The sequence below is a fragment of the Candida margitis genome (assembly GCF_024628925.1).
Source record: "Candida margitis strain CBS 14175 chromosome Unknown scaffold7, whole genome shotgun sequence".
Lineage (NCBI taxonomy): Eukaryota > Fungi > Ascomycota > Pichiomycetes > Serinales > Debaryomycetaceae > Lodderomyces > Lodderomyces margitis.
Genome location: NW_026261806.1, coordinates 275,341 through 289,634, shown reverse-complemented (window position 1 = coordinate 289,634; position 14,294 = coordinate 275,341). Strand labels below are relative to the sequence as shown.

Below are 14,294 nucleotides of genomic sequence, written 5' to 3'. Positions count from 1 at the left end.
GTAGGGTGTTCTTTGCCTTTTTGTTGTGATCGTCAACACTACCTTGTAAAACAAAATGCGAGCAACCAACAACACAAATTAATGTTTGTTTTTTTATTTTTCTTTCCTCTTTTGCTTGGGTCGCGTAGTTGCTAAAGAGGCTTTATTTATACATTATGAATGGCTTTATGGTAGCTGATTGCCGTATCTGAGTCGTAGTGATGTCGTTTGTTTTATGGAATCGAAGCTCGATGCTATATTTTATTATCAAAGAGGAAAACAAAGTAGTACATACAAATGATACTTAAACCAAGTTGCAGCTTTTTAGTAAGTTATATCTAATGGTCTTTAAGCCCGAAAAGTCCGTCAAAAAGTTGTTGGTTTGAGCATTATTGAACATAAATCTTGGACTTTCTGACACATCTTGTAAGCTTAATTCATCGATTAACGTGGCATAGTGTTCTACAACCCTCTGGTTTGCCTCTTTAATCATATCCTGGGCATTGTCTTGTTTGAAGATATCCTTTCTAAGGAACTTCTTTAACAAGTCATCCAATTTGGTGAACACAATATCGAAAGATACATCCCTCTCTATCAAGTATTGTACAAGCTGCATGTCTTCTTTTTTGAGGTCACTTGGGATCAAGAGCAACACTCGTTGCAATTGTTTCCGGTTGTTTATGTACGCAAGAACCATTTCTCCTTGCGTTTCAACACCACCTCTTCCGTACCCAGGACTGTCAACCATACGTAGCTGGTTGGAAAGTCTGAAGCAGTTCATTGTTTTTGTAAATCCAGCTTTCGATGAGACATATGCCAATTGTTCATGCCTTGCCAAGTTTCTTTTTGGAACTAACAAATTGTTTATCAACGACGATTTCCCTGCATTAGTGCGTCCCATTAGAAGTACCTCCGGTAGCATCTTCAACATCTCCGGCTTTATTCCAAATGTCCTCTTGGGCCCATTCGTACTGGTTGCTTGGCGTTCCATGGCTTTTGCCTTCAAGATTTCGTACTTGACATCAGGGATTTCATGATAGTCTGCCAATGTCCAGTCCAAGTTAACCTTTAAGCTGTTAAAGAACCGCTGCGACTTTGCAACTTCAACTTTGGGAGGAATGTCCAAGAAAATGTCGTTGAGGATGTTTGGATTGATAATATTCTTTCGTAGTTCATTGGTCTTGTTGTGCTGAGATGGTAGAGGTGGTGCATTTTGGAACCGAAGGGAATCCTTGGTGATTTCAGGAATGGACTTGGTAAGATAGTCTATTGAAACATATCTCCTTTGGTAAATCCTAGTCGAAGATGCTAATCTGTACATAGCTACATTCACGCATTATACAAAGTTCATCTCAAGTTGGTCTTTAATGAAAAAATATCACACAAAATTACACAAACTAGTTCTCTTAGAATAGGCACCCACTTAGACCTACAAAGCTAACAGAGAAGCGGAATAAAGGACAGTAATTAAAATACAAACTAATTATACAACTCTTTCTAACCATTTCCAAATCCAGCGAATAATTGTTCCCACTCATCCTTGTTTGCTTCAGGCTTTTCAAACTCTTCTGTGTCGTTGTTCTCCACTTCAGCAGGTTCCAAATTGAAATTTTCATCCACGTCTTCGGTTGCTGGTTGAAGGTCGTTAAACATATCGTCATCAAATTGTGTATCTTGATTGGTGTGTTGATTAGTGTGTTGATTTGCTTGCTTGAAATTGTCGACAGCATCATCAAAATGGGATTCTTCCTCCTCCTCAGAATCACTTTCTTGATAGTCAAGTTCCTTGATTGGGGGAAATTCAGGGGATCTACCTTCGACTAATTCAAACGAGGACGACCCTTTGTCACTTCCAAGTGTCTGTTCCACATCGTCGTCTCTAACTGACAATGGTGGATTATTTTGGACACTTGAGGTAAGAGATTCAGTTCTCTGGATCCCAACCAATACACCGGGCATTCCAACCATCCCACCTGCAAACCCTGCATCGTTTCCTTGTGGGTATTGGAGTTCAGAGTTACTGGGAGAAGTGATTGGCGTATCTCCATTATCTTGCTCTGTTGCACCAGATTCTGTTATGGATAATTCTTTGACACCCTTTACTGGAGCGTCTTCGTGTTTATCCTTCTCTGATTGCTCAATGGTGGACACGGAATCTTGTTCTTCTGAACCATCTGGATGACCAGAAACGACACCTGCCACAGCACCACCAACAGCCCCGGCAGCAGCAGCAGCCCCAACAACAGCAGCTACACCAGCAGCTTTCTTTGGTTTGTTAGCTTTCAACTCTTCATGTTGCTGTTGCAACTTTTTCTGCTGCTCTTCTTGTTCCAATCTCTCTCTTTCTTGGCTATCAAGCTCAAATTGGAGATTTCTATATTCCTCCTCAGTGTCAGCAATTGCATTTTTCAACTTTTCATTTTGTGTAAATTGCTGATGTGCTTGAGCTTTTTTAATTTCCACCTTCTTTTGCAAATCTTGTACATCATTGTTTCTCAACTTCAATTGATTTTCAAGTTCAGTTGTGTCTGCATTCAATATTTGCAACTTGTCTTTGAATGAGCTATTTTCTTTCTGCAACTCTTCAAGAGCCACTTGCTTTTGGCGTGAATCACCTGACAATGAGTTGAGTTTTGCCTCTGCAATTGATGTTTCCGATCTTAAGGCTTCGTTCTCCTCCTTAGCTGAGGCCAATCTGCCCTCAATTTCCGTAACTTGTTTAGCTTCATTATCATAAGATGTCCTCAATTGTTCGAGTTTCTTTTCAAACTCGACTTTTGCGTTCAATAACCTTTGGAGCTCTGTTTCAGCTTTAGATTTTTTATCGTCCAAGTTTGTTGTTTGAGTCCTAAGGGAGTTGATTTGATTTGAAACGTTCGCCAAGTCAGAAGTTGCCTGAGATAACTGTACCGAGTGTCCAGGGTCAGCCAATAAATCTTCGTTGGCAGGTTGAGACCGATCGGAAGTGCTTCTAGCTGCCGGTGGAGGTGGGACGCTACGCAAGGCATCGTAGTTGACTTGCTTTTGCTGAGCTTGGGTAACAGGAGGTTGTGCTGAAGTTGGCACAATTGCCGGATTTTCTTTTTCCAACGAGGTCTCTTGTTTGGATAATGTTGTTGGGGTGGAGGTGGTAGTGGTGGAGGGAGGTGATTGTTGATGATTTTGCAACAACGTTTGGCCAAAGCTTGAAGTTGGTTTGAAGGAGCTTGTCAATCGAGGCTTTGTTGCGTACGACAAGTCACTACTAGATAGTCCGTGTTCTAATTTGGGCGCAGTTGGTTGTGGTTGGGGGGATGGACTGCCAAAAATATCAACTAAATCGTCCATGGATGACTTTGATCTAGCTGGAGGCTCCGCGGAAGGTTTGGATCCGAGAACCTTTATGGACGAAATCAAACTATCTGGAATCACATTGGGCAAATTCTTACCGCTGGCTTTTCTGTTCACCAAAAACAATGCAATGGAGAACTCCAATTTTGTGAAAAGACCGGTGTTTTGAATATCTGCCAAGTCCCAAATAGTCGCCAAGTCCTGTTGATCCAATTTAGAGGTCATCAAGAATGAGGCAACCTGTTCTGGATTCAAATGCCCAACGTGTTCCTTGTCAAGATTGTTGAATATAGAATCATACTGTGCTTTCATAACAGGAGTAACAGCCCATTCGCTAGCATCAGCCTTTGATTCATCAGCTGGTGGGTGCCTAATTGCAGTCTGTTGCGAGCTTACAGAGGTTTGACGAGACGACTGCTGATTCTGATACAAATTTGGCGATTGAGGTGGAGGTGAGATTGGTCCACTAGCGCTCTCAACTGACTTCCAAACATAATCCGGGAGGAACGGAGGTAATTGCTTAATGTTACCACTCAAAACTCCTTGCACCAAATGCATTGCGATGACGAACTCCCCCACATGTAACAAGCCTGAATTGTTTCTATCGACTAAACTCCAAATCTGACCCAAAGTAGGCGTGGGCAACCTGGCTTTTAAAAAAATCTCTTTAGCTTGAGTTCCACCCAATTCACCTTGCACAGAGCCTACGGTTTTAGCAAACAACTGAGAAAATCTTTGATAGTCTGCTGCACTGACGGCAGCAATGGATTCCTGCGGGGTGGCAGACCCAGGAATGGCATTGTTGGGTTGACTTGACAAAAATGAGTTACTAGTTGATTGAGATTGTAACCGAGGCAATTGCAAATCAGCAAACTTTGGTAACGGACCTGGCGTATCAGCTAAGCCTGGCGCTGGGTGATGGCCAGCTTGTGTGTACCCAATCAATCTCATTGCATAGCAAAAGCCGAATTGATTTAAAAAACCCAAGTTGTTTTGGTCAGCGAGTTGCCATATTTCACCCAAAATTGCTGGAGGCAAGCTGGACTTTTCAAATGTAGTACGCGCTTTCTCACCAGTAATGATACCGGTGTTTTCAGTATCCAACGATTTGAATAACTGAGTGTATAACGATTTTTCCTCTGACGTGAGCCCAACTTTAAAAGTAGGTGTTGCTAGATTTGCGTTAGTAGTGCTCATAAAGGGAATACTTCGGAGTCCACATACAAAGCGAAGAGCTCATTTTGGATAAAGTTGTTCTGTATCAAATCGTTGGTCAAATTACATCCGAAATTCATTTCGGTTATTTTGTTTTAACGTCGATTGCGCACGACAAATGATTAGCAAAGTAATTACGTAATACACTCATTGCTCTAATTTTCTTTTTTTTTTCTCTTTAGTTTTTTCAAATTTGCAGTTTTTCTCGATGAGCGTAAGAATTTACTACTAACTGATCAGCTATAATAAACAATGAATAGAGGTAGAGGCGGATTTAGAGGCGGCCGTGGTGGAGCAGGTGGAAGACCAAGCTTCCAACAAGGCCCACCAGATACAGTTTTAGAAATGGGCTCTTTTATGCAAGCATGCGAGGGAGATATAGTGTGTCGCTCGATAAATGTCAAAATACCTTACTTTAATGCCCCCATTTACTTAGAAAACAAAACGCAAGTTGGGAAAGTGGATGAAATTTTAGGACCATTGAATGAAGTATTTTTCACGATAAAACCTTCTGAAGGAGTTAAAGCAGAATCGTTTAAGGAGGGAGATAAATTTTATATTGGACCAGATAAACTTTTACCGTTGGAAAGGTTCTTACCTAAGCCACCATCGATAGGGCCCAAACCAAAGAGAAAAGCTGGTGCTGGCGGTGCTGGTGGAAGCAGAGGTGGATTTGGTGGTCGTGGTGGAAGCAGAGGTGGCTTTGGTGGTCGTGGTGGAGCCAGAGGTGGAAGCAGAGGCGGATTCGGTGGTTCCAGAGGAGGTTTTGGTGGCCGTGGAGGTGCCAGAGGTGGAAGTAGAGGGGGATTTGGTGGCCGTGGAGGTTCCAGAGGGGGAAACAGAGGTGGCAGAGGAAGATTTTAAGAAAGATAAGGGAGCTTTTTTAGCAATTGAAGTGTTATGTTTTTTTTTGTTCAAGGTTACGTGTAGAGATGTAGTATATTGAGGAAAGACAGGACATGTTATTAATTTCAACCTGAAACCTGCTGAAGTGGAAAACAACTATTCAGAACAAATGATGGAGACAAGTGGGAACAATTATTCGCTGGATTTGGAAATGGTTAGAAAGAGTTGTATAATTAGTTTGTGTTTTATTTACTGTCCTTTATTCAGCTCCCTGTTTGCTTTGCAAATGCCATTTCATAAATCCAAGTAGGCTATTCTGGTAGGTTTCGATTACACAACGTTATGTAATATGATACGTGGTCATTTGTTTCGGTTGACGGCCCGATTATTTAACAAATTATTCTCAGCTTCAAGTATATCAAATCCAATTGATCGAATAGATGTTTATTTACTAAAAAAAATATGGTGCCTTGCCTTATTTTAGTGTTCTTCCTTAACCTCTCCCTACAAATGTAAAATTTAGCAGCGCAGTTTTCATTCCATTCTGTAAAACAATCATCGTTACTCCAATTCAATATCCTTATGATCACCATCAGATACCCAGTACTCCTAAGTATGTAGCATTGTATCCGCAAATTACACTACACTACTAACAAGCTACCGAAGTGTTTATCTTGTCCTTGATTGGAGCAGGTTACATAGGCTTTGCCCTGATTAGTCTCAGTCACGACAAGCTCATTCATTTTTCCACCTTTTTCATTCTCACCACCGAATTTTATTTCATAGCCAGGACAAGGTCATTAAAACTACTAGGAATTCTCACATTCATAGTATGTACCTTGTGTGGTGGTATAGGACTGGAGTTTGTACAACACATTGTCAATAACAAGCGAGTTTTCGACCCAATGGACATCTTTTGTAACGTGTTGGGTAGTGCACTTGGCTTGGGGTTGTCAGTAGTTTACCAAACGTATAATGGAAGAGCCAAGACGCAACCAATAGACATCGAGCTAAGTAGTAGTTTGTAATGCTGTATATGCTTTTTAAATTTGTAATTAATGCAATACAAAAGTGTGGCCCTTAGTCATTGCGCCGCACTGCTTACTAAAGTAAAAATGAGGCTACAAAGACTGACCAAAATATAAATTACGATGTTTATACAGAAATCTCTATTCTTAAAAAGACTCTTCGAATTGTCTTTACTCCCCAACCATGACTCAACCATTCTATGGCGATATCGAATCATATGACATTCACACCTACTGGAACAACAATAATCTAGATGAAAGACAATTTGCTTTTAATTTGAGAGAAAAGGTGTTGAAAGAGTTCAGCAAGGACATCGACAACGGCGAAATCAGAGTTTACAAGTTTCACGATAAGCCTATTGGACCGCATACATTGAACATGTGGGAGCTAGACTTTAAGAAGCCAGAACTTTTCGTTAAACTTATACCCTTCTTCCAATTGAACCACGGCAAGTTATCCGTCTTGATACACCCTAGAACCAGTCAAGGTGACCTCAAAGACCATACGGACCATGCGCTCTGGCTTGGGCATAAATTGCGTTTGGATACAAGCTATTTAAAGGATTAGATAAATAGGTTGAATAAATGTGAAGTTGAGTGTTGGAAAATTATAGTTTGCCTATTTCTCTCTCCTCTATCTTGACTGGTTGACATTAGGGTAGGCTTGTGAGAGCACTATGCATAGTGAGCACTACACTGAGTAATCAATCCTGATGCTTGTGCATTAATAGGACAGCCATCTACATCAGAAAGTTTGCAGCATAATTACCTCAGTACAAAGTACTGCATATAACCAACGATGCAGCAGAAATCGCGCATACACAATTAATCTATAAAATCAGTCAAAAGAGAATATTATGGCAAAATTACCTCAGTACAACTGTCAAACTTTTGTATTTATTCATCAGGTCTCGCCCCTTAATTGTCCGTTTTTTAATTCCTCATTTCTGAATTCATCAGAACTACAGCCATGCAGATCTTACGCATCAAATTGAGTAATGTGCACTGTCAGGAATGTCAGGCAACCATTAATAAGGCTATTGCACGGTTTTACAAGACAAACGAGATTACAACTGATACAGTTTCTGAGCTGAATATCGGAGAGTTAGCAGGTGGAGAAATCTTCTTCTATTTAAAAGATGCAGATATGGCACTATTTGGAGGTAATGATGTCGATTTCAATCATTCATTGAAAAAGATCATCAAGCAATTGGAGAAGTCTGGGTTTGGCGTTTTGAAATGGGATCTCGTTAACGAAGATAGTGAGCGATACTCATCGGATGATTTTCATGATGTTGAAGCTGGGTCCGGTGAAGCCCCTCACCATGATGGTTTTTTTGATATTTGGGGCATTTTTGAGAAATATAGGGCATCCAAATCAGCCAAAAAGCACTTGAAATACTGCACAGTGTGCCAAAACAACAAGACCGGTAAAATTAATGAGACCAGCGATTCCTCATCCGTTGAAACAAAAGTTGAAGTATCCCAGCCAGAATTCAGGGCTTCATTCACAATCACTGGAATGACATGCTCCTCCTGTGTTCACACAGTAGAGGATGCACTAAAGGGGTTACTCGGAGGAAACAAGGATGCAGATGCAGCCACTGAAGAACCCAATTTTTCGGTGAACTTGCTTCAACAAGCAATAGTTGCCATAATTAAGAATAAACAACTAATCAATCAAATCATTGATCGCGTTAACGACTTGGGGTTTGAATGCAAGCTTATCGAAGTTTTACCCGTTCACAGATCAATAAATACAAAAATTACTGCATTAATTGGAGGCATGACGTGTGCTGCTTGTGCAAACTCGATTGAAGCAGCAGTAAAGAGCTTACCTTTTATCTTAGAGAGTGGTATCAATGTGGTGACCAAAAATGCACAATTTGTACTTGAGGACGATGCACGGCATGAAAACTTGCAAAAGTTGAAGGAAGCAGTCGAGGACTGTGGGTTTGATTTTGAAGTTATCACCAATGAAAAAATCAATTACACCTCCGCAAGAAAGAAACCGAGAATAATTAACATTAAAGTTGAGGGGATGTTTTGCAACCATTGCCCAGAAATAATAATGAAGTATCTATTACACTACGGTGATGCTGTTGTCATTGACGATCCTATCACATTAAAGCATCCAGTGATTAAATTTACGTACGTCCCTAGTCGTAATGTGACTGCGCGCCAAATTGTCTGGGACTTGAATCACTTGAGGGATGATGGAAGGGGTGATTTTGCAATTGACGAAGACCGTGGGTCGTTTACGTGCGAATTGGTGAAGCCAGTCTCGGTAGATGAGCATATAAAGAAGTTGGCTAAAAGCGAAGTAATGAATCTTGCTTTGCGTTTCATTTTGGCGACAGTGTTTGCCATACCTACGTTTATTTTTGGTATTGTTGCTATGTCGTTGCTCTCAAAAAATCATCCATTCAGGGTATGGGTAGAGGATCCAATCTGGGTTGGCAATGCGTCTCGCGCCAGTTGGATCTTGCTCATATTGTCAACTCCGGTATATCTTTTTGCGGCCGACACATTCCACCGCAAGGCATTCAAGGAAATCAAATCATTGTGGCTTCATAAAAACTCATTCAAAAGTCGCTTGCTCAAGTTTGGGTCGATGAATTTGTTGATGAGCTTGGGAACTACAGTCGCATACTTTGCTAGTATTGCTTTGTTAGCATTGAGTGCAAACCAGGAAGCCAAAACTCACATGGGGTTTCATACAACGTACTTTGACTCGGTTGTTTTTCTAACGTTTTTCCTATTGATTGGTAAATTGTTGCAAAGCTATTCCAAAAGCAAAACAGCTGATGCGATTTCCAAATTAGCAGCATTAAAACAAAATACAGCAGTAGTAGTGGACGAAGTCGACGGACATTTTGAAAATGATCAAGTTGTGGATTTGGAGTTATTGGAGATTGGAGATTACATCAAGATCGGTTCCGGAGAATCGCCACCGGTAGATTGCGTAATAATAGACGGCGAGTCGAACTTTGACGAAAGTGCATTGACTGGTGAGTCGACACCGGTGAAGCATATTGAAGGTCACCAAATCTTTTCTGGAACTGTAAATATTGGAAACCACTCTATCATTACCAAGGTGACTAGTTTGGAAGGCGATTCTCTATTGAGTCAAATTATCAACACTGTTAGGGACGGTCAGCTAAAGAAAGCTCCTATGGAAAGAACTGCCGACCTCATTACTGGTTACTTTGTTCCAATAATCATTGTTATTGCTATTACCACCTGGATTATATGGCTCAGTTTAGGGTTTTCAGGCGCTTTACCCGAGAGCTATCTTGATATTGACATTGGTGGATGGACAGTATGGTCTTTGGAATTTGCCATTGCTGTGTTTGTTGTTGCATGTCCATGTGGTATTGGTTTAGCAGCACCCACAGCACTCTTTGTTGGTTCTGGCTTAGCTGCCAAGTATGGAATTTTGGCCAAAGGAGGTGGAGCTGCCTTCCAAGATGGCGCAACAACCAATATTGTGTGTTTTGATAAAACGGGGACATTGACTAAAGGAGAGTTGACAGTAACAAATTACTCTTTTGTTGTAAAGGACCTGGCCGTGAAACAATTTTCTTTGCAAATTGCAAGAGATTTGGAAGTTGCATCATCCCACCCATTGGCAAAAGCTATCAGGGTGTTTACAGAGTACTTGAGTCGTGACAAAGATATACCTTTGGTGGCGAACAAAATTCCTCAGGTTGAAACTGTTAATGGACGTGGTTTGAAGGGGGAAATTGTTTACAACGCTGCTGAGGAACAGAATGATTGGAATAAATACCACCCAGTTGAAGCTATCCTTGGTAATGAAAAACTATTCACAGAGAATGGGGTTAAAATCAGCGAGGAACAACAAAGTCTTTTAACCAGGTGGAAAACAGAATGTAAGTCGGTGATGTTGGTTGGTTTAAAATGCCCTACCTTATTCAGCAATGATCAGTTTCAGTTGATATTCATGATGGCTGCCAGAGATCAACTCAGACCCGAAACCAAAAAAGTCATTGAGTTTTTCAACACTAGAAAGATAGAGACATGGATGATCACCGGAGATAATTCTCTCACCGCAAATGCCATAGCAAAAGAAATCGGTATAACCAATGTTGTTAGTGAGGTATTGCCGGATGAAAAAGAAGCCCAAATTAAACGTATTCGCCAATTAAAGCAAGATAATAGTACCAAATCCAAATGTGTTATTGCCATGGTAGGAGATGGGATCAACGACGCTCCAGCACTTGCGGCTGCGGATGTTGGGATCGCATTAAGTTCAGGCGCTGATCTTGCCGTCACTTCGAGTGATTTCATTTTGTTAAATAAGCTACACCCTTTGATCTCCTTGGTTACCTTGGTTGATTTGTCACGAGTAGTTTTCCGTCGTGTCAAGTTTAATTTTGCATGGAGTTTGATCTATAATATGATTGGGTTACCCATTGCTGCTGGTGTGATTTATCCGTACAATAATTCTCGATTGGACCCAGTATGGGCGAGTGCAGCTATGGCATTAAGTTCAGTGAGTGTTGTGTTGAGTAGTTTGGCATTGAGGTTCTACAAGCCTAAGTTGTACGCTAGCAATTTTAATTTAGAAGAAGGTGAAGAAATTCAATCTGAAGAGGATTGAGAGATTTAAGTAGGGGTTTCTAAAGAAGATATGACTTTTTTATAATAAGCTCGTAATATGTAAAGTTCATTGATCGAAAACGGATTGGTCAAACTGAACAACCATAACTGTTACGTTATCAGTAGTCGAAGCATCGATTGCCAATTGACACAACTTCTTGGATGCCTCTTGTGCGTCCAACCCATTCTTGAAACATTCAGCAATTATTTTGCAAGCTTTAGTATCACTAATTACATCCCACACCCCATCACATGCAATAATCATAAATTCATCATCTCTAATTATTTGTGTCGATGTAGTGAATGGCTTTCCTAAGACCAAGTCTTTCATATAAGAGTCGCCCAACGATCTAGTCACAGCTAGCACCCCATTCACCCGATTTTTCAAAATCAATCCGCCTGAATTTTCAACTCTGTCGATCTCATTTTTATCTGACGCTTTGTGGTCATATGATAGCCTATAGGCCTTGCCATTTCGGCTCAATATTATTCTGGAGTCACCCACATTTGAGGTGTAAAGCATTCTCTTGTGGTTTTTGGTGGGCACAAAGTCAAACGTCTTTGCATCGTTGCTGTTTTGTTTCCCAGTATTGGTAGCATCCACCATACAATCATCCTCTGTTTCACTCTCCCAACGAAGAACTGCTACTGCTGCTGTACATCCAGATGCTCCCTGGCCATTCTTTTCAATCATTTCATCGGCCTTAACAAAGCTTTTGTACAAATGGTCTTTCATGTCCACTCTGCCTTTCAACGGTATACTTGAAGCGGAGCCAGTTGAGTTTGACGTATTCAGGTTTCCCACAGAGCGATTCAGCACATCTGGAGCCAGCTTTGAATCGCCAGCAATTGCCTCTGAATTACTAGTTGCTTGAAGGGCATTGTTTTGATCCTGTAATTCCAAATCAATCTCTTGCTCAAGCAAGGAATGCAAATTGTTTCCACACCAACGAGCACTCTCTTTGCCTGCATGGCCATCAAAAATAGCAAAGTATCCCCAGTCAACTCGCTCGGCAAAGTTTGCGATATACGTGTGAACATCTTCCATTTTTGACCTATATGTTGAATTCTTGTTTTCAGCTACGCCCACTTTGAAAGATAATCCGGAAAATGGGTCATACTCTGACGACGTCTTAGACCGAGCTTTGGCTGAAGGGTGGATCGGTGGCGAATCTATCGCATCAAATTTGTTCTTCAGTTCTTCTGGTGGAAGGGAAATTTTGGGATCTGATAACGGAGGCGTAGTTGACATGTTGCTAGTCGGTTGTGAAAGACTGTTTGACGGAAGTTGGTTACTTCCTTTTTCTGTGTGTTGTTGCTGGTGATGCTCTGCTCGCCTTTGTGCCAATCTTTGATGCGATCCACCCTGTTGTGGGAGTGGAGTAACTGCTGGTGACAACGCATTTGCCACACCATCTGCTTCTGTTGCCGACATAATTGAGTTGTTTTCTGAGGTTAGCGTATATAGGAATGGTGAAGATTGTTTCTCCACGGATAAATCGTAATTTGAAATTCGTAGAATACAGTCTCTAAGTCGCAGAAACTGTACTGTGTATGTGTATTTATATAGCTTTGTATTCAATGTTTGAGGTTAAGCAAGTTTACAGGGTCGCGCAAATATATTAATGTTAGTTCTAAATTTACCTGTAACGAGCAATGTCGCAACAGTGTATGAATTGGCATTTGTTTAGTTTTACGACACAACACAAATAGCAATCAATGGAGAAGCATTTGCTAGAGACATGGCGCATCAGTGAACTCAAACTCACGCAAAGGCTGGTTGAGGGTAATATAGAGCTACAAGATTAGTAGACTGTGTAAACCACAAAGTAAAAGCAAGAGCGTATGAGCATCATACTGAAAATGATTATGTTTTATCGAACAGAAACGAATCTAAACGGTGGGGGTGCATGAACGACTCACCCCCCTTGTGCCCTAATTCTATTATTTACATAGATACAGATTTAAATCCGCTAGTGTTGGTTATTCAATTGTTTTTATTGTATACGTTTCGTGTAAAAGTGTAATCTCCACAGTTCAAAAAAAATCATAAGAAAAGAAAAGGAAAAAGTAAAAAAAGGGTGAATTAAGGAGGTAAAGTTCTGTGTACCTTACGCCGTCACTTTTTTCTGGTCCCATTACTAATACAAGTTCCACTGAAAGAATCATCAATGCCAAAAGAAGTTCCCATCCCTTACACACCTCTTGGTAAGCCAATTACTGAGTATGTTGAATACAACAATGCCAAATTTTTAACAACCACATGGAAGGTCCCCTCCAACGTTGAATACAAGGGAAAGGTCTTTTATGTTCACGGATTCATGGAAAGTGCAACAATTTATACCGAGTACTTTGATAACTTATCCCAAAACGGATACGAGGTGTTTTTCTATGACCAAAGGGGTTCTGGAGAAACATCGCCCAATGACTTGGGTAGAACCAATGAGTTTTATACCTTTGATGATTTGGACTTTTTCCTCAAACGCAGCTTGGACACAAGAACTGACCCCAAAGAAAAATTTATTTTAATGGGCCATTCAATGGGTGGTGGGATTATCTTGAATTACGGTATCAGAGGCAAGTACAAGGATGGAATCAAGGCTATTGTTGCCTGCGGTCCGTTGATTAGTTTGCATCCTAAAACACAGCCAAACATTGTCTCCAGATTGGCATTGCCATATGTTTCCAAGATCTTACCAAACTTCAAGCTAGACTCAAAGTTGAATTACGATTACATTACCTCAAATAAAAGATGGCAAAACTACATTAGGGAACATGATAACAAGTTGATTGGTTCTCTTGCCCAGTTTAATGATATGTTTAAAAGGGGTAAAGATTTGTTGAATCCAGAATATGCAAAGAAGTTTGATACTAGTATTGCATTGTTGATTGTTCATGGTACTCACGACTACATCAATGATATCAAAGGAAGTGAGGAGTTTTTCCCATTGTTGCCTGAGAATATGAATAAAGTGTTTGATAAGATTGATGCTGGAAGGCATAGTTTGTTTGTTGAGAATGACGAGTTGTTTAAATTGGTTTTCAAGAAAGTCACTGACTTCCTTCATGAATATGCAAAGAAGGATTAAGTAGAGCTGTAGCTTGTTTTGCTTTATTATTATATTGATACTGGTATATTGATTGTTATCTCTGTCTTTCGCTCTAAGCGCATAATCTTTGACTCAAAACAAACACAAAGATGAGAAAAGGAAAGAAAAATTGACAGACAATTTTCACGAGGCGTCGGGCCATCTTTGTATGATTCCCTGATTT

The 14,294-nt window shown here is 40.5% G+C and overlaps 6 protein-coding genes across 6 annotated transcripts; 4 read left to right on the top strand and 2 right to left on the bottom strand. All coding sequences in view use genetic code 12, as the record gives it.

Moving 5' to 3' along the window:
* Nucleotides 1-283: 283 nt before the first annotated feature.
* CANMA_002533 (uncharacterized protein) lies at nucleotides 284-4,549 on the bottom strand (the record flags this gene model as incomplete). The annotated part of the gene is made up of 3 exons (XM_051814612.1): nucleotides 284-1,245; nucleotides 1,482-4,481; nucleotides 4,534-4,549. 3 exons carry the CDS (start codon nucleotides 4,547-4,549, stop codon nucleotides 284-286), a joined length of 3,978 nt encoding a protein of 1,325 aa, XP_051671969.1.
* A 227-nt stretch (nucleotides 4,550-4,776) lies between these two features.
* Nucleotides 4,777-5,388, top strand: GAR1 (H/ACA snoRNP pseudouridylase subunit; the record flags this gene model as incomplete). Its single annotated transcript, XM_051814611.1, has 1 exon — nucleotides 4,777-5,388. The coding sequence occupies one exon, from the start codon at nucleotides 4,777-4,779 to the stop codon at nucleotides 5,386-5,388; it is 612 nt and encodes a 203-aa protein (XP_051671968.1).
* Nucleotides 5,389-6,582: 1,194 nt separating this feature from the next.
* CANMA_002531 (uncharacterized protein) lies at nucleotides 6,583-6,966 on the top strand (the record flags this gene model as incomplete). The annotated part of the gene is made up of 1 exon (XM_051814610.1): nucleotides 6,583-6,966. The coding sequence occupies one exon, from the start codon at nucleotides 6,583-6,585 to the stop codon at nucleotides 6,964-6,966; it is 384 nt and encodes a 127-aa protein (XP_051671967.1).
* Nucleotides 6,967-7,368: 402 nt separating this feature from the next.
* Nucleotides 7,369-11,022, top strand: CRP1 (Crp1p; the record flags this gene model as incomplete). Its single annotated transcript, XM_051814609.1, has 1 exon — nucleotides 7,369-11,022. One exon carries the CDS (start codon nucleotides 7,369-7,371, stop codon nucleotides 11,020-11,022), a length of 3,654 nt encoding a protein of 1,217 aa, XP_051671966.1.
* Nucleotides 11,023-11,088: 66 nt separating this feature from the next.
* PTC1 (type 2C protein phosphatase) lies at nucleotides 11,089-12,456 on the bottom strand (the record flags this gene model as incomplete). The annotated part of the gene is made up of 1 exon (XM_051814608.1): nucleotides 11,089-12,456. One exon carries the CDS (start codon nucleotides 12,454-12,456, stop codon nucleotides 11,089-11,091), a length of 1,368 nt encoding a protein of 455 aa, XP_051671965.1.
* A 736-nt stretch (nucleotides 12,457-13,192) lies between these two features.
* CANMA_002528 (acylglycerol lipase) lies at nucleotides 13,193-14,110 on the top strand (the record flags this gene model as incomplete). The annotated part of the gene is made up of 1 exon (XM_051814607.1): nucleotides 13,193-14,110. One exon carries the CDS (start codon nucleotides 13,193-13,195, stop codon nucleotides 14,108-14,110), a length of 918 nt encoding a protein of 305 aa, XP_051671964.1.
* Between the last annotated feature and the right edge of the window lie 184 nt (nucleotides 14,111-14,294).